This window comes from Salvelinus fontinalis, chromosome 11 (assembly GCF_029448725.1).
Source record: "Salvelinus fontinalis isolate EN_2023a chromosome 11, ASM2944872v1, whole genome shotgun sequence".
Classification (NCBI taxonomy): Eukaryota; Metazoa; Chordata; class Actinopteri; order Salmoniformes; family Salmonidae; genus Salvelinus; species Salvelinus fontinalis.
In genome coordinates this window covers 6743478-6765880 of record NC_074675.1, presented here as the reverse complement: position 1 = coordinate 6765880, position 22403 = coordinate 6743478, and the positions used below count along the sequence as shown (strand labels likewise).

Sequence of the window (22403 nt, the reverse complement as noted above, 5' to 3'; positions counted from 1 at the left end):
CTTGGAATCCAACAGCAATGCAGTAGGCCTGTTCTTAATGTTGAGAATGAACTCCAGGTGAACTTGGAATAGAATTATAAATGTTCTTTTGAACTTTAAATGACCTTGGAATACATAGAATACAAATTTGAATGTATATTTTTTGGGCCTACTTGGAATCATCCTGTTACACTTCGAATTAGAACGCTGGAATATGTATCTGATCCCCTTTTAAGTATCTGTCACAAGGTCCCTCTGATGCCCTGAGGAGGTGGGGGGGGGCTCTCCGTTTTATAATACCTACAGTCTTCATTCCTCTCACATTGGTAAAATGTAAGAAATGAATTAGTCCTAATAGACTGGATCCAAACTAAACGGTATGAATAACATCCTTTGTGTTAGAATGACAGTTTGAGACAGATCTATTCATGTGGTTGATAGTGGCAGCACGCATGTAATAATATTCAGAGGTAGAGATAACTGCTCCTTGACTCCACTGCCTCGCTCGCTGATCTGATGTTATTTTGGGGGCGTGGTGGTGATACAAAAACAGTTGATGGCTGCCGATTGTTTATTAAACCGTCATTTGAACACTGTCTTAAAACCACCCGTTACAATTAAAACCCCACTTCTGTGTAGGCCTAACGATCGGTCAATGTTTCGCCAACATGTCTCTAACGCTCTCCCAGAGCCTAATACTGATCTTGTTTATACAGCCAATTTGTTCTGGTTGATCAATTGTATTTCCCGTTTGAATTGAACTAAAAACGTGTGTTTGTAAAATGTGCAATAATGTTTCCAACCGTGGCTTGACATCCGTTGGAAACAGTTTGCAGAAAAACGCTCGATACTTTGTAACGTTCGAACGTGCATTTTCTATGCAGGTTCAAGAGCGGGTAAATCCGCAGCCATTAGCCAAACAAGCGAGAACAGCGAAACTCGGACAAAAACATTAGAATTTGACCGTAAAAATGTCCTTAGATGTACAATCGTGCCTAGAATTAGAAATGTAAACGGTCTTTTCCAAAATATCACCAAAACTATTTGGAATAAGACGCGATAACAGACGCAGTTCTGGACTGGACACATTGTCATACTGCACAGCGCACACTGTCGGCCCCACATGCTTCATAGTCCTGAAGAGCGACAGCCACTAGCACTGAAAAGCTAAGTGGACACTGACGTTGTCTTTCTATGGACAATAACACGCAGTAACACTTTCTATTCATGTAACGTTATATCCAGCCAACCGTTTAGTGCGTAAATTGAGCATTCATATAAAATACCTTTTTGCACCAACTTCATCTCCCCGTTCTCCTTCTTCATTACAGTAGTGACGTTACTCAGACTGCTGCTAATATTTCCAGGAGTACCAGGGACTGGTTTATGTTTCTTCTTTTCCTTGAAATCCTTCTCTTTCTCTCGTTTTTCCTTGGGCTTTTTGGATGGTGGTTTGGTATGGGAGGCGAGGAAAGAGCTCTGCTTGAACACTGTGTGAATGGGAGGCTGGAGGGGCGCCGAGGGGTTGCTGCTCGCCTTGACGGGGCTGAAGCTCCATGTTGTCGGGTTGCCTGAACTCTGCTTCTGGTGCTGCTTCTCCACTGCGCCGCCACCTCCCCCTGCACCTCCTTCCCCATTTAGTTTCTTAGGTTTAAGGCTCTTCTCGTCGTTTCGGACTCGCTTGGGCGGCGGCGGGTGAATGTCCCGGGAAGACTGCGGCCGGGTGTCCGACTCTAGTTTCGGTTCTTTAGATTTGGCGAGCGGGCTTTTGGTCGCTGCACCAAAGTGAATGAAGCTCAGTGACTCCGCCATCTTGGGGCTTTCTGTATTTACTCTCCCGACCGCTGTTTGTGCTAGGCAGGCATAGAGGGGCGGAGTCTGCTGGCTAACTGACAGGCAGGCCAGGTTGGAGGTGGGTCTGGACCATAGTGATTGGTGCGAGGAGAAATGGGACACATTACGCGGGAAACATACCGCAGAACACCCTTAACTCTGTCGTAGAGGATATATAAGCCTTTCTCATTATTTACAACAGATTATTACACACATATGCCCTAGGCTACATAACATTACAACATTAGCCAACCTAAGGTAATTTATTTACATCTGTTTATAGGGATCCCTTTATTAGTGTCTGTTGATTTAACACCAAAAATACATATTTTATAGGCTCCTCTAAACTCTATTAATACATATATTAAAACTGAGGAGGTTCAGTTTAATAAATTAATAGCCCATTAAGCCTTCACAATCAATGTGCCAAGTTTTGTGCAATGTGCAAAGAAAGTGTTCTGGTACTTGGCCTTGATCCTTCCGACATCGTGAGACCATCTGGCATCTGGTCCTTTGACCTGCGGCAGGTAGTCCAGGGTTCAGAGCGTTGGGCCAGTAACCAACAGGTTGTGTATGTGTGTGACCCAGCCTGGGTGGATGGCACATGGCCTGGGCAGAGAGAGAGAGAGCAGAGCACCACCTCGACCCCGGCTGGCCCTGGGCAGAGAGAGAGAGCAGAGCACCAGCTCAACCCTGGCTGGCCCTGGGCAGAGAGAGAGAGCAGAGCACCACCTCGACCCCGGCTGGCCCTGGGGTTTAGCTCTGGCTGACACACTTCTCACTGGTGCACTCATGTGGAGAGAGAGACGGGACAGGAGTGGCTGTCGAGTAGTGCACTCACTGAGACAGAAAGCCGTGCTCCTATAGGCCTAGCCAGACCTATTCACTGAGGTGGACTTCCAATGAGATCAAAGATATAAAACAGTACATCCTTGGTTGGATAAACCTGCAACTTGGGCTCGGAACAACCTTACCTTCTGCTCAGACAGTTTTTTATTTAACAGTTGAAGTCCCATTGAGGTCAGAAGACCTCTTTCCTAAAGGGAGATCTGACTGCATTTTTCCATTACAAAACAATCCAGGCTGTTGCAGCCATAGATACCGTTTTAGTAAGCTACTGTGCACAACCACCAGCTGTCTCTGTGTGAATGCTGTAATGTAGGGGTTTATAAATGCTTTTATCCATTGACAAACCCCAGGTGATGATTGAAGGTCTATTTAGTGCTGCTGGCCACTACACAGGCTCACCTGCTGTCTGCCGTTTACAGGTGCCAACTGTTCAGAGAGGAAGGAAAATTGCTGTTTGACAATTCTCTCTGGATGTGTTCATTGTTGAGTATTTCTCTGTAAGTGCTCTCAGAGCAAATTATGAGTAACATTTTTTTAACCTTGATTAATCCAGGTTGGTCTTTGTGATTAACATATGTTTTATAAAGAGACCCAGATGGCCCCAATGCTACATGCAATTACAATGTTAGGAAGTAGACACGGATAGAATGTTGTTCAGTGCCCTTATTGGATGATCAAGGACATGTGCCCATCGTCAAACCATTCATGGTCATACTACATCGTTATTGCAATGTTTTTAAAGTATCTACTAATGTGTGAAATGCCCACTGAGGGATCTTGTTCAGTGACCTTATTGGATGATCAAGGACAGGTTTTCACCATGGTTACATGATGAACTAAATCAGCCCCATGCAGTTTTGCTGAAGCACTTCATTTTCTCATGAGATCTGACAGGAAACCAGAGAGTTTGCTCAATACTAATTCTGAAAACCGTGCAGTCCTCCCCCTTGCCCCCTCAGAGCAACAGACAGATAGTGAGAGATGACAGTCCAGAACAGCAAGCCACGCACTAGTATTATATAACCCCATTTGTGCTCTAAGTCTGTCCGTGGCGTGCGTTAGCAATCTAAAAACAGCCTACGATAGAATCTCTCAGACCAGGCAGGGAGTCCCTTCGCAATTACTTCAAGGTAAACCAAGACCTGTTATGCCACTGATGCTGAATAAAAATGCCATTGCATTATTCCCCTTTTCTGGTGACACTAACACCACTTCAACCACAGAGCAAGAGAACATAGAAACAGACGAATAGAATACTCTGAGATAATACCGGCTCTCCCTGTTCTGAATCACTTCTCATCAATCAGCTTCTCTGAAATAAGGTTGTGAGTGCAGTCAGTGACAGTCAAGACGTCGCTGCATCGGTCCATTGCGATATATATATAGATATATATATATAGATATATAGATATATATATATATAGATATATATATAGATATATATATATAGGATACATTGATCACAGAGATATGTGGCCTGGAGTTCAGCAAGTCAGGGAGAAATATATGTCTGTATGGTTTATGTTCTGTTTAAGACGTAAGAGTTCTAGAACCAGAGTTCAAACTGAAGCAGAGCAACGCAGACGGGCTATGTGGCAACCAGGCACTGAACGGGCTGTGTGGCGACCAGGCACTGAACGGGCTGCGTGGCGACCAGGCACTGAACGGGCTGCGTGGCGACCAGGCACTGAACGGGCTGCGTGGCGACCAGGCACTGAACGGGCTGCGTGGCGACCAGGCACTGAACGGGCTGCGTGGCAACCAGGCACTGAACGGGCTGCGTGGCGACCAGGCACTGAACGGGCTGCGTGGCGACCAGGCACTGAACGGGCTGCGTGGCGACCAGGCACTGAACGGGCTGCGTGGCTACCAGGCACTGAACGGGCTGCGTGGCAACCAGGCACTGAACGGGCTGCGTGGCAACCAGGCACTGAACGGGCTGCGTGGCAACCAGGCACTGAACGGGCTGCGTGGCAACCAGGCACTGAACGGGCTGCGTGGCGACCAGGCACTGAACGGGCTGCGTGGCAACCAGGCACTGAACGGGCTGCGTGGCAACCAGGCACTGAACGGGCTGCGTGGCAACCAGGCACTGAACGGGCTGCGTGGCAACCAGGCACTGAACGGGCTGCGTGGCAACCAGGCACTGAACTGGCTGCGTGGCAACCAGGCACTGAACGGGCTGCGTGGCAACCAGGCACTGAACAGGCTGCGTGGCAACCAGGCACTGAACAGGCTGCGTGGCAACCAGGCACTGAACGGGCTGCGTGGCGACCAGGCACTGAACGGGCTGCGTGGCAACCAGGCACTGAACGGGCTGCGTGGCGACCAGGCACTGAACAGGCTGTGTGGCGACCAGGCACTGAAGTAGACAGAAGTGGATGCTGTTACGGACAGTCATGTCTGCAACATCCGTCTCTTCTTTGGAAACAGAAACACTACTCTGGCGTTAAATATGAATCCATCTTCATTTCCCAAGCAAAAGGGAGGAGTTGGCACACCATGAACAACATAGGCTACATACAACACCGCTGCTTGGACCATGCTACCACTGCCAGTCCTAAGAAGAGTAATGGAACAAACCTAGGCTACAGCATATAGCTAGCTATACAGTTGTATTCAAGCGGAGGTTAATCAATACATGCAAACTGATATTTTGATTAGCTATGTAGCTAACTAGCTAAAGATACTGTACACCGCGTGTGTCTGTGTCATTAAGCCACAAAGCACTTCCCAACTAAGTTATTCTCACCAGATCATTTTGAAGGGTGCACCACTACTACTAGGCACACTAATTAATACATCGTCTTTTAAAGTGTGTTTGCACAGCTCCACTTTCTCAGTAATTATCTGAGAGACTAGTCCAGGACCTGAGCCAGATAAAAAGCGAAGAAGAGTGCTGGCCATTACACAATTCATTCCAGTTGTATATCTTTATTCATTAAACCAAGCTTCCTCAATGGGACCAGTAGCTTCGGATTTGGACCGTGTAAGAAACGTAATGTTATTGGAACACGTGAGCTCAATACATCCCAGAAACCTGCCCCCGATAGAAGTGTGTGTCGGTGTGACGAGCCTCATCAATAACTCCCCCACCGGCAGTCACAGGGAGGAAATGTGTCACATTGTGTCAAACACATGCGGAGGGAACTCATTTCAACAAACACATACAACCCTCCCAATTGAAGTGTGTGACATGCATCATATGTGCCAACCTACAGTGAGAAAATGTGTCACATTAGAACAGATGAAGGATAAAACCCAGGTCTAAGTGGATCTTATATGGAACCGTGTGTGGAAAACCCCAGGTTGATGGAGAACTCCCGCTGAGCTCAATTCCTGCCAAGTCCCAGGATAGTGCAATGTACTCATCCCTCTGAACACCTACAGCATGATCCCCCACACACACAGATAATCCCTCCCCCACACACACACAGAGAACCCCCCCCCCCCACACACACACACACACCCACAGAGAGAGAATCCCCACCCACAGAGAGAGAGAGAGAGAATCCCCACCCACACGCCCACCCACAGAGAGAGAGAGAATGCCCCCCCCCCACACCCACAGAGAGAGAGAGAATCCCCACCCACACACCCACAGAGAGAGAGAGAGAATCCCCCCCCCCCCACACCCACAGAGAGAGAGAATCCCCCCCACACACACACAGGAAGCCCCAGCGCTACTCCCCCAGCCCCTCTAGAGACTCTTTAAAAAACAGTGTAGGAAAACAAGGAAGCATGTTCTACTTGATGTCTTTAGTCTTTACTGACGGGTCCATTGATTTCTGCAACATACAAACAGGTCTGTGTTGTCTGGGAGGAGGAGGTGTGTTTCTGAGAGAGGCCGGTGTCCCAAAATGGCACCATGTTCCCTATATAGTGCACTACTTTTGACCAGAGACCCCATAGGGCCCTATTCCCTACATAGTGCACTACTTTTGACCCGAGTCTGGTCTGGTCAAAAGTAGTGGACTATATAGGGAATAGGGTGCCATTTTGGATGCAAGCCATTTCCAAGAGGAGTGGACCAACCAACACGGCTGAGCACGTCGCTACACGTGATGGGAGAAGGGGGGGCAGCACTCTCCAAAAGGCACAGGCAGGCTCCAAAACAAATGCTAGTGGTAGCAGTTAGGGTCCAAGGGAATTCAACTCCAGGCCTGGAACGCCAAAGTACTCCTGGTTTAGTTAATTGATTGATTGAATCATGTCTCTGATTGGCCAGAGAGTCTAATCATCTGGTGATGTCAGGTTTTAATTAGTCTGATTAGAAGGAACGAGAGAGAAAGAAATCCAGGAGTCTTCAAGTCCTCCCGGACTGGAGTGGACTATCCCTGGTGTAGTAGGGCAGAAACTGAAGAGAGGAATAACGGCATATACAAAAATATCCTTTAGTATAGAATTGACAAAAAGAGCATTATTATGACACAATCTTGAGCCCGTTTGTCATCTCAGCAAGAGGACGGCGCTATGCCAGGTCCAGCTGATCCAAAACCTTTCAACGTTATTACAACAAAACCCTGCAATATTTGCTAGAACAAGAGGGCAAATAATTTACAGTTGGAGGAACATTGGGGAGAGGGAGGGGTGTCACGGACAGACTTGTTACATCTTCTGTTAATAAGAATATTTAGAGATAGCACATTAAATATTATATACCTAGTTGCCCTGTACATTTATAAAACAATGCATATATAGCTATCGAGAAGTTAGCAAAGAAAATGAAACTAAATAATATAACAGTAGTCCTCTGTCCCTAGGTGATACATGTCTCCTGCAATGTCATAATACAAGCCTGAAAGTACAGAAGATAAGAAAGTCAAGTATTTTTCTGGAATAGAAAACGAAACAAAAAGCTGAATCAGGATCCAATGTGATGGATTGTTTCGGACTAAGAGTCAAATCCTAACTTGCACTTAAGACAAATTCTCTCCCATTCACATCCTCGTGACCAAGTGAAAATTCAACTGAAGTGGAAGTTAGGATTTGCCCCCAAAGGGAATAAGGCAGGTTTGTGTGGTCCCAGCAAAGAAGGAGATAAGATTGACACACTATTCCCTAAGTAGTGCACTACTTTTGACCAGAGCTCTATGGTCCCTGGTAAAAAGTAGTGCACTTATATAGGGAATGGAGTTCCATTTGGGAAACACATAATAGCACCAGCACACAGAGATCCCCTGGCAACTGGCACAAGTACAGCAGAAAGGTGTACCGTTGCATCCTGGGTAGATTATCTAAATTGCTTTGCAGATTGTGTTTTAGGCTTTGTCTCAAATGGCACCCTGTTACCTACATGTACAAGACTCTGGCCAAATATACAGAGCACTATATAGGGAATAGGGTGCCATTTCACATCTGCCCTATTAGTTAGGAAAAGGTGGCAGTGTCCAAGGATGGGACAGCACCCAGTCATCTCCTTCACACACAGTGGCCCTTGTAAGAGACAAGGTGAGGATCAAGGAGGATTTGGAGGGTGTAGGAGGGCAGTGAAGGGGGCTCTAGGTAGAAGCCATGATCATGTCCACTGTGTAGGGGGGTCCCTGGGGCCTTTGGGTTGTGTGCAGCGGTTACTGTATCCTGGAAGACAAGAGAAGAACAGGGACATGATTAAAGCGTTTGGGAGTTTTTCAGGCCACGTCACCTGACCAGGAACAATTCTGGGTCTTGGTTGTGGTTATATGTTATGACTAGAAACCAGAGTTTTTCTGGTCAGGAACAACTCAGGGCCCTAGTTATAGTAAACAACTATAGACACAACATGACCATATTTACTATCACTTTCCCTCCTCCTCCTCCTCTCACCCATCTCTGAGGAAGCCTTGCTCTCTGCTGTGCTGTCTGCTACTGTGGTGTTGGCAGGTGATGTTTCCACTCCTGCTGCATCTGAAATCTTCTTACTCCTCTCTCCTGACGGTTCTGGGACAAACACACACACAGTGTCAGGTTTCCCTGTCACGCAGCAACACACACACACACAGTGTCAGGTTTCCCTGTCACGCAGCAACACACACCGTAGCGCGCACACACACAGTGTCAGGCTTCCCTGTCACACAGTAACACACACCGTAACACACACACACACAGTGTCAGGCTTCCCTGTCACACAGTAACACACACCGTAACACACACACACAGTGTCAGGCTTCCCTGTCACACAGTAACACACACCGTAACACACACACACAGTGTCAGGCTTCCCTGTCACGCAGTAACACACACCGTAACACACACACACACACAGTGTCAGGCTTCCCTGTCACGCAGTAACACACACCGTAACACACACACACAGTGTCAGGCTTCCCTGTCACGCAGTAACACACACCGTAACACACACACACACACAGTGTCAGGCTTCCCTGTCACGCAGTAACACACACCGTAACACACACACACACACACAGCTGTTCCTTTAATAAAAGCCTACAGTCTTATCATTGCAGGGTCATTTATGGAACAGTGAATGCCTCCAGCAGACTAACTAGGAAACATAATAAAACCAAGCAGGTTAAAAGATAAGCTTGGAGAAGTGTCAGATAAATACTACATTGGTAATTAGGTTACACAGACAGACTGCCTCTCTGCTCCCGACTCCAGACCAGACAGACCTCCTTCCAGATGAGACAGACAGACAGATAGACAGACAGACAGACCTCCTTCCAGACCAGACAGACAGACCTCCTTCCAGACCAGCCAGACAGACAGACCTCCTTCCAGACCAGCCAGACAGACAGACCTCCTTCCAGACCAGACAGACCTCCTTCCAGACCAGACAGAGATACAGATAGACAGACAGAACTCCTTCCAGACCAGATAGACAGAACTCCTTCCAGACCAGATAGACCTCCAGACCAGACAGAGAGACAGATAGATAGAACTCCTTTCAGACAGACCTCCTTCCAGACCAGACCTCCTTCCAGACCAGACCAGACAGACAGACCTCCTTCCAGACCAGACAGACAGACAGAGACCTCCAGACCAGACAGACAGAGACCTCCAGACCAGACAGACAGAACTCCAGACCAGACAGACAGAACTCCAGACCAGACAGACAGAACTCCAGACCAGACAGACAGAACTCCAGACCAGACCTTTTAGATCCTTTAACGACATCAATGATTAATTTTCATGGAGATCTGTGCAGAACAGTGATGTTTTACAGCCAAACCCCTGCCCTCTCCTAATCACCCATCTGAACATCACACAGCAGAACAGGGTGATGTTTTACAGCCAAACCCCTGCTCTCTCCTAATCACCCATCTGAACATCAAACAGAGTGATGCTTTACAGCCAAACCCCTGCCCTCTCCTAATCACCCATCTGAACATCACACAGCAGAACAGGGTGATGTTTTACAGCCAAACCCCTGCTCTCTCCTAATCACCCATCTGAACATCAAACAGCAGAACAGTGATGTTTTACAGCCAAACCCCTGCTCTCTCCTAATCACCCATCTGAACATCAAACAGCAGAACAGGGTGATGTTTCACAGCCAAACCCCTGCTCTCTCCTAATCACCCATCTGAACATCACACAGCAGAACAGGGTGATGTTTTACAGCCAAACCCCTGCTCTCTCCTAATCACCCATCTGAACATCACACAGAGTGATGTTTTACAGCCAAACCCCTGCTCTCTCCTAATCACCCATCTGAACATCACACAGCAGAACAGGGTGATGTTTTACAGCCAAACCTCTGCTCTCTCCTAATCACCCATCTGAACATCACACAGCAGAACAGGGTGATGTTTTACAGCCAAACCCCTGCTCTCTCCTAATCACCCATCTGAACATCACACAGCAGAACAGGGTGATGTTTTACAGCCAAACCCCTGCTCTCTCCTAATCACCCATCTGAACATCACACAGAGTGATGTTTTACAGCCAAACCCCTGCTCTCTCCTAATCACCCATCTGAACATCACACAGCAGAACAGGGTGATGTTTTACAGCCAAACCCCTGCTCTCTCCTAATCACCCATCTGAACATCAAACAGCAGAACAGAGATGTTTTACAGCCAAACCCCTGCTCTCTCCTAATCACCCATCTGAACATCAAACAGCAGAACAGGGTGATGTTTCACAGCCAAACCCCTGCTCTCTCCTAATCACCCATCTGAACATCAAACAGCAGAACAGAGATGTTTTACAGCCAAACCCCTGCTCTCTCCTAATCACCCATCTGAACATCAAACAGCAGAACAGAGATGTTTTACAGCCAAACCCCTGCTCTCTCCTAATCACCCATCTGAACATCAAACAGCAGAACAGGGTGATGTTTCACAGCCAAACCCCTGCTCTCTCCTAATCACCCATCTGAACATCACACAGAGTGATGTTTTACAGCCAAACCCCTGCTCTCTCCTAATCACCCATCTGAACATCAAACAGCAGAACAGAGTGATGTTTTACAGCCAAACCCCTGCTCTCTCCTAATCACCCATCTGAACATCACAGCAGAACAGAGGGATGTTTTACAGCCAAACCCCTGCTCTCTCCTAATCACCCATCTGAACATCACACAGAGTGATGTTTTACAGCCAAACCCCTGCTCTCTCCTAATCACCCATCTGAACATCAAACAGCAGAACAGAGATGTTTTACAGCCAAACCCCTGCTCTCTCCTAATCACCCATCTGAACATCAAACAGCAGAACAGTGATGTTTTACAGCCAAACCCCTGCTCTCTCCTAATCACCCATCTGAACATCAAACAGCAGAACAGTGATGTTTTACAGCCAAACCCCTGCTCTCTCCTAATCACCCATCTGAACATCAAACAGCAGAACAGTGATGTTTTACAGCCAAACCCCTGCTCTCTCCTAATCACCCATCTGAACATCAAACAGAGTGATGTTTTACAGCCAAACCCCTGCTCTCTCCTAATCACCCATCTGAACATCAAACAGCAGAACAGGGTGATGTTTCACAGCCAAACCCCTGCTCTCTCCTAATCACCCATCTGAACATCACACAGAGTGATGTTTTACAGCCAAACCCCTGCTCTCTCCTAATCACCCATCTGAACATCAAACAGAGTGATGTTTTACAGCCAAACCCCTGCCCTCTCCTAATCACCCATCTGAACATCAAACAGCAGAACAGGGTGATGTTTCACAGCCAAACCCCTGCCCTCTCCTAATCACCCATCTGAACATCACACAGAGTGATGTTTTACAGCCAAACCCCTGCTCTCTCCTAATCACCCATCTGAACATCAAACAGCAGAACAGGGTGATGTTTCACAGCCAAACCCCTGCCCTCTCCTAATCACCCATCTGAACATCACACAGAGTGATGTTTTACAGCCAAACCCCTGCTCTCTCCTAATCACCCATCTGAACATCAAACAGCAGAACAGAGATGTTTTACAGCCAAACCCCTGCTCTCTCCTAATCACCCATCTGAACATCAAACAGCATAACAGAGATGTTTCACAGCCAAACCCCTGCTCTCTCCTAATCACCCATCTGAACATCACACAGAGTGATGTTTTACAGCCAAACCCCTGCTCTCTCCTAATCACCCATCTGAACATCAAACAGCAGAACAGAGATGTTTTACAGCCAAACCCCTGCTCTCTCCTAATCACCCATCTGAACATCAAACAGAGTGATGTTTTACAGCCAAACCCCTGCCCTCTCCTAATCACCCATCTGAGAGGGAGGGACAAAACCACATCTGAGACTGACTGAGGCCCAAATGGCAATCTATCCCCTTCATAGTGCACTACTTTGGACCAGGGCCCATGCACTATATAGGGAATAGGGTGCCATTTGGGATAAATGTAGGGCTTATGTTGGGCAATGAGATCGCCCCCCCCCTCATGCCATCAGAGGCAGCCAATCATTTAGCCTAAACCCTGAAGAGATGAGCCACCTACCTCTCTCTGCTATCTGTGCCTGTGTACTCCTCTGCTCCTGTGGAAAGAGACAGAGGACACAGATTAATAACAGGGCTGAAGAAGAGTTGATGATGAAGAGAGACGGAGGAAGGTGCATCTCAACGGAACAAATAAAGTAGCCTAAAGCAGTTGTTCCTGCCCAGTACTAACACACCTCAACGCATCATCAACCCCGTCATGAGTTGAATCAGGTCTGCTAGTACTGGGATGGAACAAAACCCTGCACACCCCGTGTGTCCCCAGAAGCAGGACTGGAGAACAGAAGTCTAGAGGCTGTTTCTATAAAGCTGGTGATGATGGTGTTCACCTGAGGAAAACCTGCTCCTTTTCCTGACTGGTCCTCTGAGATACTCCAGTCTGATGGTCCTGGTGCCTTCAACTCTGATGGGTCTGGAGATGGACGGAGAGAGAGAGGGAGAGAAAGTAAAAGACAAGAGAGAGAGACTTCCATAGAAAGACACCATAGCTCTATATATTTGGTAGCCTCAAGTGCCAGGCTTCTAGGCTGCAGACACAAGAGCATGTCTGGCCACGAGACGTCCCTTTTCAACCGTCTTTATGTACCACTGACTTCCTCATTCATTCCATTGTAACGGTTCTTACATGCTGGAGGTCATTTAAGCGCCAATTACGACTGTTGCGTCGATCAACCCCCGTCTGTCTCGTCAGCTATAATGGTTGACCCTTCCTGTCTTCATTGTGTGTTTAAACTAGTTGTAAACTAGTTGTAAACGTAACACTAGTTATACGTATATATGCGGTCTTGTGATCTTATTATATTCTAGTATTTTACTTTTATTATTATTACTATTATTGTTGTTTTATTAACTTCTTTGACCTGCATGTTGGGAGTTTGGAGCTGAAGAATGTCACTGTACCCTGTGCAGGTGACAAACTGTCATTTGATTAATGTCACGAACACACGCCGCACATCAATACATAAACACACACAATCTAATGAGAGCATGTTAATTCCAGAGAACGCTAACTCTGCCCTCCATCCCGTCTCGCTGCACCCATTCACCCTCCCTCCCTTCACAGGGCTGAGGCTGACCCTCCCTCCCTTCACAGGGCTGAGGCTGCCCTCCCTCCCTTCACAGGGCTGAGGCTGCCCTCCCTCCCTTCACAGGGCTGAGGCTACCCTCCCTCCCTTCACAGGGCTGAGGCTGCCCTCCCTCCCTTCACAGGGCTGAGGCTACCCTCCCTCCCTTCACAGGGCTGAGGCTGCCCTCCCTCCCTTCACAGGGCTGAGGCTGCCCTCCCTCCCTTCACAGGGCTGAGGCTGCCCTCCCTCCCTTCACAGGGCTGAGGCTGCCCTCCCTCCCTTCACAGGGCTGAGGCTGCCCTCCCTCCCTTCACAGGGCTGAGGCTGCCCTCCCTCCCTTCACAGCAGCACAGGGCTGAGGCTGAGAGGAGTCATTAGAGGACAGCGAGGGGTGGGACTCTGGTTCGAGAGGAGCCATTAGAGGACAGCGAGGGGTGGGACTCTGGTTCGAGAGGAGCCATTAGAGGACAGCGAGGGGTGGGACTCTGGTTCGAGAGGAGCCATTAGAGGACAGCGAGGGGTGGGACTCTGGTTCGAGAGGAGCCATTAGAGGACAGCGAGGGGTGGGACTCTGGTTCGAGAGGAGCCATTAGAGGACAGCGAGGGGTGGGACTCTGGTTCGAGAGGAGCCATTAGAGGACAGCGAGGGGTGGGACTCTGGTTCGAGAGGAGCCATTAGAGGACAGCGAGGGGTGGGACTCTGGTTCGAGAGGAGCCATTAGAGGACAGCGAGGGGTGGGACTCTGGTTCGAGAGGAGCCATTAGAGGACAGCGAGGGGTGGGACACTGGTTCGAGAGGAGCCATTAGAGGACAGCGAGGGGTGGGACTCTGGTTCGAGAGGAGCCATTAGAGGACAGCGAGGGGTGGGACACTGGTTCGAGGGGTGGGACTCTGGTTTGAGAGGAGCCATTAGAGGACAGTGAGGGGTGGGACTCTGGTTTGAGAGGAGCCATTAGAGGACAGCTAGGGGTGGGACTCTGGTTTGAGAGGAGCCATTAGAGGACAGCGAGGGGTGGGACTCTGGTTTGAGAGGAGCCATTAGAGGACAGTGAGGGGTGGGACTCTGGTTTGAGAGGAGCCATTAGAGGACAGTGAGGGGTGGGACTCTGGTTTGAGAGGAGCCATTAGAGGACAGTGAGGGGTGGGACTCTGGTTTGAGAGGAGCCATTAGAGGACAGTGAGGGGTGGGACTCTGGTTTGAGAGGAGCAGGGTTATTTGACATAGCTCTGCTGGCACAAAAAGCTCCTTCAATAACCAACTCAGATGCTAATTTGGAAGTGGCAATATTTGCCTATACATATACACTATACATTATCATATACTATACATTATAATATTTGCCTATACACTATCATCTGTGTAAACAAACAAAAACAAACTTGCATTGAGAACCAGTCAGTAGCGCTGCTGCCTGTGGTAACAATAACGCAGCTATCTGGAGGCTATGATGAAAAGTTCTAGTTGGGAAAACGTCCACAACCGTTAACCCTCAGAGCTGGACCCAGTTGGACTTGGGCTTATAATGATCTCTATAATTAATTATCTGGCGGTCCTGCAACTTCTGCCCTTGGGCCTAATGATATCACCATAGTATCAATGTCAGTCAGGTACTGCTGCTCGGGAGATCAGGAGTTTTTCAGACCATCTGAGCTGATCTGTAAAAACTCAGGGCCCTAGACTTGTAGACTATACCTGGGGCCTGAAGTACTTCCTGGTCTGGTCACATGGTGATGAAAACCTCCTGGCCCTATGTACGTCCCTAATAGAAGTTGAGTGGTCCGATGTTGGGACACTAAGGAGTTGGTCCGATGTTGGGACACTAAGGAGTTGGTCCGATGTTGGAACACTAAGGAGTTGGTCCGATGTTGGAACACTAAGGAGTTGGTCCGATGTTGGAACACTAAGGAGTTGGTCCGATGTTAGAACACTAAGGAGTTGGTCCGATGTTGGAACACTACGGAGTTGGTCCGATGTTGGAACACTACGGAGTTGGTCTGATGTTGGAACACTACGGAGTTGGTCTGATGTTGGAACACTACGGAGTTGGTCTGATGTTGGAACACTAAGGAGTTGGTCTGATGTTGGAACACTAAGGAGTTGGTCTGATGTTGGAACACTAAGGAGTTGGTCTCTGCAGGTTTGGGCACCTCAAGGCTTTTTTTTATTTTTATTTAACCTTTATTTAACTAGGCAAGTCCGTTAAGAACAAATTCTTATTTACAATGACGGCCTACCCCGGCCAAACCCTAACGCTGGGCCAATTGTGCACCGCCCGATGGGACTCCCAATCACGGCCGGTTGTGATACAGCCTGGAATCGAATCAGGGTGTGTAGAGACGCCTCTAGCACTGAGATGCAGTGCCTTAGACCGCTGAGCCACTCGGGAGCTCCCCCTTTTGTATGGTGGAGTCTGTCTTACATCTACAGACTGGATATATACGGCAGAGAATCAGAGATGACTTAATTAAAAAGCCCCTCATTTCATTTCCGTGCTCTCTCAACAACAGTCATATGAAAAGTGACTGATTGAGAAGGCAAACCCATCCATGTTCAGGGTCTGCAGAGTTGTTTCTGGCGTCCTCTTGTGTCAAGCCACCACAATGCAGCAGAAGACAGCAGGCAGACCAAGGGGTGGAGCCAGTCCTGGAGGGCGGAAGAATGCCCAAAGGTGCAGGTTTTTGTTCCAGCCCAGGTCTAAAACACTCCATTCCCCTTTTCACAATTTAAATAGGAGACTATGATTAGTTGATCATTTTAATCAGATGTGTTAACTTACAGTTGGGCTGGAACAAAAGCCTGCAACACTGTGGCTCTTCGGGATGTTGGAAATTGTAGACCCTCCCTTGTCTGTAGTCTCATGATGCCAGACATCTTACTACTTCTCACCATTCCTGATGTATGAGACCAAGACTGGGAGACCAAGATGATCCCTCGGACCGTTAAAACACACCTGTGGCCAAAATGAAGGACTCTGGGGTTCTCTCAGGTAGAGGGGGAGGGGAATCTTCACTCTGGTCACTGTCTGGGTCAGAGGTCAGAGTACAGCAGGGGTTACTACCAGGGTCAAAGGTCAAATCGACGGCCAATCAACAATCAAACGGCAGCGAGAAACAGGTACATCTGAAATGGTGCCATATTCCTAATGATTAAGTGCACCACTTTTAGCCAGAGCCCTAGGTGAAGTAGTGCACTACTTTTACCCAGAGCCCTAGGTGAAGTAGTGCACCACTTTTAGCCAGAGCCCTAGGTGAAGTAGTGCACTACTTTTAGCCAGAGCCCTAGGTGAAGTAGTGCACCACTTTTAGCCAGAGCCCTAGGTGAAGTAGTGCACCACTTTTAGCCAGAGCCCTAGGTGAAGTAGTGCACCACTTTTAGCCAGAGCCCTAGGTGAAGTAGTGCAGCACTTTTAGCCAGAGCCCTAGGTGAAGTAGTGCACCACTTTTAGCCAGAGCCCTAGGTGAAGTAGTGCACTACTTTTACCCAGAGCCCTAGGTGAAGTAGTGCACTACTTTTAGCCAGAGCCCTAGGTGAAGTAGTGCACTACTTTTACCCAGAGCCCTAGGTGAAGTAGTGCACTACTTTTAGCCAGCGCACTAGGTGAAGTAGTGCACTACTTTTAGCCAGAGCACTAGGTGAAGTAGTGCACTACTTTTAGCCAGAGCCATAGGTGTAGTAGTGCACTACTTTTAGCCAGAGCCCTAGGTGAAGTAGTGCACTACTTTTAGCCAGAGCCCTAGGTGAAGTAGTGCACTACTTTTAGCCAGAGCCCTAGGTGACGTAGTGCACTACTTTTAGCCAGAGCCCTAGGTGACGTAGTGCACTACTTTTAGCCAGAGCCCTAGGTGAAGTAGCGCCGTGTAAAGACAAAGGTACCATTTCAGATGCAGCCAGAGAGAAGCTCAGAATACATCCTCCCAGACTCAGAGCCAGAACACCCCAAGACAACACAAAGCCAAGCACAGCCAAAATCAACACCAAACCATTCAATCATTCCCATCAAATCACAGCTGTTTCAATCACAAGCGAAGAGATCATACAATCAGAGATCAGGTGATTTTGAGATCATGATTAGGATATCGCTCGATTCCCATCAGCTGCCTTTGATCAAAATCCCATCTCTGGGCAGTTAAGTGATTGTCAGGACATTGTGCATAGCGTAGCAAAATAGGAGGCTTTACACCCGTGCACACGGTTGGTTGGTACGCATGCACTGTCCCCCCCGCCACCCACACAAATCCATCCCAGCCACCCACCAATCCCCTTTCCAGGACCCCCAGCCACCCACCAATCCCCTTTCCAGGACCCCCAGCCACCCACAATCCCCTTTCCAGGACCCCCAGCCACCCACAATCCCCTTTCCAGGACCCCCAGCCACCCACCAATCCCCTTTCCAGGACCCCCAGCCACCCACCAATCCCCTTTCCAGGACCCCCAGCCACCCACCAATCCCCTTTCCAGGACCCCCAGCCACCCACCAATCCCCTTTCCAGGACCCCCAGCCACCCACCAATCCCCTTTCCAGGACCCCCAGCCACCCACCAATCCCCTTTCCAGGACCCCCAGCCACCCACCAATCCCCTTTCCAGGACCCCCAGCCACCCACCAATCCCCTTTCCAGGACCCCCAGCCACCCACCAATATCCTTTCCAGGACCCCCAGCCACCCACCAATCCCCTTTCCAGGACCCCCACCCACCAATCCCCTTTCCAGGACCCCCACCCACCAATCCCCTTTCCAGGACCCCCACCCACCAATCCCCTTTCCAGGACCCCCAGCCACCCACCAATCCCCTTTCCAGGACCCCCAGCCACCCACCAATCCCCTTTCCAGGACCCCCAGCCACCCACCAATCCCCTTTCCAGGACCCCCAGCCACCCACCAATCCCCTTTCCAGGACTCCCAGCCACCCACCAATATCCTTTCCAGGACCCCCAGCCACCCACCAATCCCCTTTCCAGGACCCCCAGCCACCCACCAATCCCCTTTCCAGGACCCCCAGCCACCCACCAATCCCCTTTCCAGGACCCCCAGCCACCCACCAATCCCCTTTCCAGGACCCCCAGCCACCCACCAATCCCCTTTCCAGGACCCCCAGCCACCCACCAATCCCCTTTCCAGGACCCCCAGCCACCCACCAATCCCCTTTCCAGGACCCCCTGAAACATCTCCTGGTGCTTGACCACTAGTCAGCTCTCGTCTCACGCACACACACACACACACACACACACACACACAGACACACACACACGTTGCCTGCTCAGTCTGCCTCAGCTCACCCAGCCTGACCTCTCACATGCTCACAGCCCTCTCCTCTCCATCCCTTCCTCCCCTCCACCACTATCTCCACCCTCCACCACTATCTCCACCCTCCACCACTATCTCCACCCTCCACCACTATCTCCACCCTCCACCACTATCTCCACCCTTCACCACTATCTCCACCCTTCACCACTATCTCCACCCTTCACCACCATCTCCACCACCATCTCCACCACTATCTCCACCACCATCTCCACCACCATCTCCACCACCATCTCCACCACTATCTCCACCACTATCTCCACCACTATCTCCACCACTATCTCCACCACCATCTCCACCACCATCTCCACCACCATCTCCACCACCATCTCCACCACCATCTCCACCACCATCTCCACCACCATCTCCACCACCATCTCCACCACCATCTCCACCACCATCTCCACCACCATCTCCACCACTATCTCCACCACTATCTCCACCACTATCTCCACCACTATCTCCACCACTATCTCCACCACTATCTCCACCACTATCTCCACCACTATCTCCACCACTATCTCCATCCTTCACCACTATCTCCACCACTATCTCCATCCTTCACCACTATCTCCATCCTTCACCACTATCTCCATCCTTCACCACTATCTCCATCCTTCACCACTATCTCCACCCTTCACCACTATCTCCACCCTTCACCACTATCTCCACCACTATCTCCACCACTATCTCCACCACTATCTCCACCACTATCTCCACCACTATCTCCACCACTATCTCCACCACTATCTCCACCACTATCTCCATCCTTCACCACTATCTCCATCCTTCACCACTATCTCCATCCTTCACCACTATCTCCATCCTTCACCACTATCTCCATCCTTCACCACTATCTCCATCCTTCACCACTATCTCCATCCTTCACCACTATCTCCATCCTTCACCACTATCTCCATCCTTCACCACTATCTCCACCCTTCCATCTCTACTGAGGAGTCTTTCCACATCAACTATCCTCCCAGACACTGTCTGCTTCCTCACTCACACCCAGCCTAACACTACTCTGTCTGCTTCCTCACTCACACCCAGCCTAATACTACTCTGTCTGCTCTCTCACTCACACCCAGCCTAACACTACTCTGTCTGCTTCCTCACTCACACCCAGCCTAATACTACTCTGTCTGCTTCCTCACACCGAGCCTAACACTACTCTGTCTGCTTCCTCACTTACACCCAGCCTAACACTACTCTGTCTGCTTCCTCACTCACACCCAGCCTAACACTACTCTGTCTGCTTCCTCACTCACACCCAGCCTAATACTACTCTGTCTGCTTCCTCACTCACACCCAGCCTAACACTACTCTGTCTGCTTCCTCACTCACACCCAGCCTAATACTACTCTGTCTGCTTCCTCACACCGAGCCTAACACTACTCTGTCTGCTTCCTCACTTACACCCAGCCTAACACTACTCTGTCTGCTTCCTCACTTACACCCAGCCTAACACTACTCTGTCTGCTTCCTCACTCACACCCAGCCTAACACTACTCTGTCTGCTTCCTCACTGACACCCAGCCTAACACTACTCTGTCTGCTTCCTCACTCACACCCAGCCTAACACTACTCTGTCTGCTTCCTCACTCACACCCAGCCTAACACTACTCTGTCTGCTTCCTCACTCACACCCAGCCTAACACTACTCTGTCTGCTTCCTCACTCACACCCAGCCTAACACTACTCTGTCTGCTTCCTCACTGACACCCAGCCTAACACTACTCTGTCTGCTTCCTCACTCACACCCAGCCTAACACTACTCTGTCTGCTTCCTCACTCACACCCAGCCTAACACTACTCTGTCTGCTTCCTCACTCACACCCAGCCTAACACTACTCTGTCTGCTTCCTCACTCACACCCAGCCTAACACTACTCTGTCTGCTTCCTCACTCACACCCAGCCTAACAATACTCTGTCTGACAACGGCACGGGGGGAACCAGAAGCAGAAAAAGGTTCCAGGAGACATTGTTCATTGTGAAAACACATTATTGAGCTATAGTCGATTGTGCTTAGCTTCAGGTTATCCACACCACTCGCCTGCAAGCAGAGCCATTTGTGCATCCATAGCCCACTTTATTTCCTGTCTAGAAGTCTGCGATTACGCACGGATGCTCAAATGGCTATTCTAGCGTGTCTAGTCTCCTCTCCTGTCTGAAACACCCTGTTGAGGCCTAGCAACCTCTCTCCTGCCTGAAACACCCTGTTGAGGCCTAGCAACCTTTCTCCTGTCTGAAACACCCTGCTGAGACCTAGCAACATCTCTCCTGTCTGAAACACCCTGTTGAGGCCTAGCAACCTCTCTCCTGTCTGAAACACCCTGTTGAGGCCTAGCAACATCTCTCCTGTCTGAAACACCCTGTTGAGGCCTAGCAACATCTCTCCTGTCTGAAACACCCTGCTGAGGCCTAGCAACATCTCTCCTGTCTGAAACACCCTGCTGAGGCCTAGCAACATCTCTCCTTGGGGGAAGCAGAAACAGCCTGGTACATTACAGTCTGTGTCCCAAATGGAACCCTTTTGTCAAAGGTAGTGCACTATATAGGGGGCCAGTTGGGCTATAACCTACATTGCAAACCAGCTCAGTCGTGGGGCAGCCGGGGGCCAGCAGAACACATTAGCCCTGTTTGCACCACAGACAGATGAAAGATTAATCCATGCTTTGGCCCACAGAGCACCGCTAATGGCCCCCATCCAATGGGGTGACATGCAGGCAGACACACCTCCCCCGCCAAGCACGGCTGGTCAGAAAGCACCACATGCCATGAGCTCAGAGACATGAACAGCAGAGCCCGCAGTCACATGATCAGATGTTTACTCATCTCAACATCAGAACATTTCACATAGTCAACAAATCATCCAATAACAGACTGTCTTACATTACCCCTCTCCACATAACCCCACCTAAGAGTTACATTACCCCCCTCAACATAACCCCACCATCTTTACATAGCATCCTGTACCATCCTGTTCTGTCCCTTCACTGTCACAGAATACTATGGTAACTCCAACTATAGCCTTGAGTCTGCAGCCTAAACCCTAAGGTCTGCAGCCTAAACCCTAAGGTCTGCAGCCTAAACCCTAAGGTCTGCAGCCTAAACCCTAAGGTCTGCAGCCTAAACCCTAAGGTCTGCAGCCTAAACCCTAAGGTCTGCAGCCTAAACCCTAAGGTCTGCAGCCTAAACCCTAAGGTCTGCAGCCTAAACCCTAAGGTCTGCAGCCTAAACCCTAAGGTCTGCAGCCTAAACCCTAAGGTCTGCAGCCTAAACCCTAAGGTCTGCAGCCTAAACCCTAAGGTCTGCAGCCTAAACCCTAAGGTCTGCAGCCTAAACCCTAAGGTCTGCAGCCTAAACCCTAAGGTCTGCAGCCTAAACCCTAAGGTCTGCAGCCTAAACCCTAAGGTCTACAGCCTAAACCCTAAGGTCTGCAGCCTAAACCCTAAGGTCTGCAGCCTAAACCCTAAGGTCTGC

The 22403-nt window shown here is 49.4% G+C and overlaps 2 protein-coding genes across 5 annotated transcripts in view; both read right to left on the bottom strand.

The window, feature by feature from the left end:
* The window catches only part of LOC129864935 (lysine-specific demethylase RSBN1L-like), an 88608-nt gene extending 86753 nt beyond the window's left edge, over positions 1-1855 (bottom strand). Inside the window, exon 1 of the mRNA XM_055937273.1 lies at positions 1266-1855. Within this exon, the coding sequence (XP_055793248.1) occupies positions 1266-1791 (526 nt within the window). The 5' untranslated portion in view covers positions 1792-1855. The remainder of the gene's footprint in view (positions 1-1265) is intronic.
* Positions 1856-6405: 4550 nt separating this feature from the next.
* The window catches only part of LOC129864934 (tyrosine-protein phosphatase non-receptor type 12-like), a 96823-nt gene continuing 80825 nt past the window's right edge, over positions 6406-22403 (bottom strand). For 2 of the 4 annotated variants that reach the window (XM_055937269.1, XM_055937272.1), the window contains 5 exons: positions 16566-16637; positions 12876-12958; positions 12548-12584; positions 8467-8580; positions 6406-8241 (listed from right to left, as the gene is read on the bottom strand). In XM_055937269.1, coding sequence (XP_055793244.1) covers positions 8180-8241; positions 8467-8580; positions 12548-12584; positions 12876-12958; positions 16566-16637 — 368 coding nt within the window. In that variant the 3' untranslated portion in view covers positions 6406-8179. The remainder of the gene's footprint in view (positions 8242-8466; positions 8581-12547; positions 12585-12875; positions 12959-16565; positions 16638-22403) is intronic. The other 2 variants (XM_055937270.1, XM_055937271.1) reach the window with 2 other exon arrangements.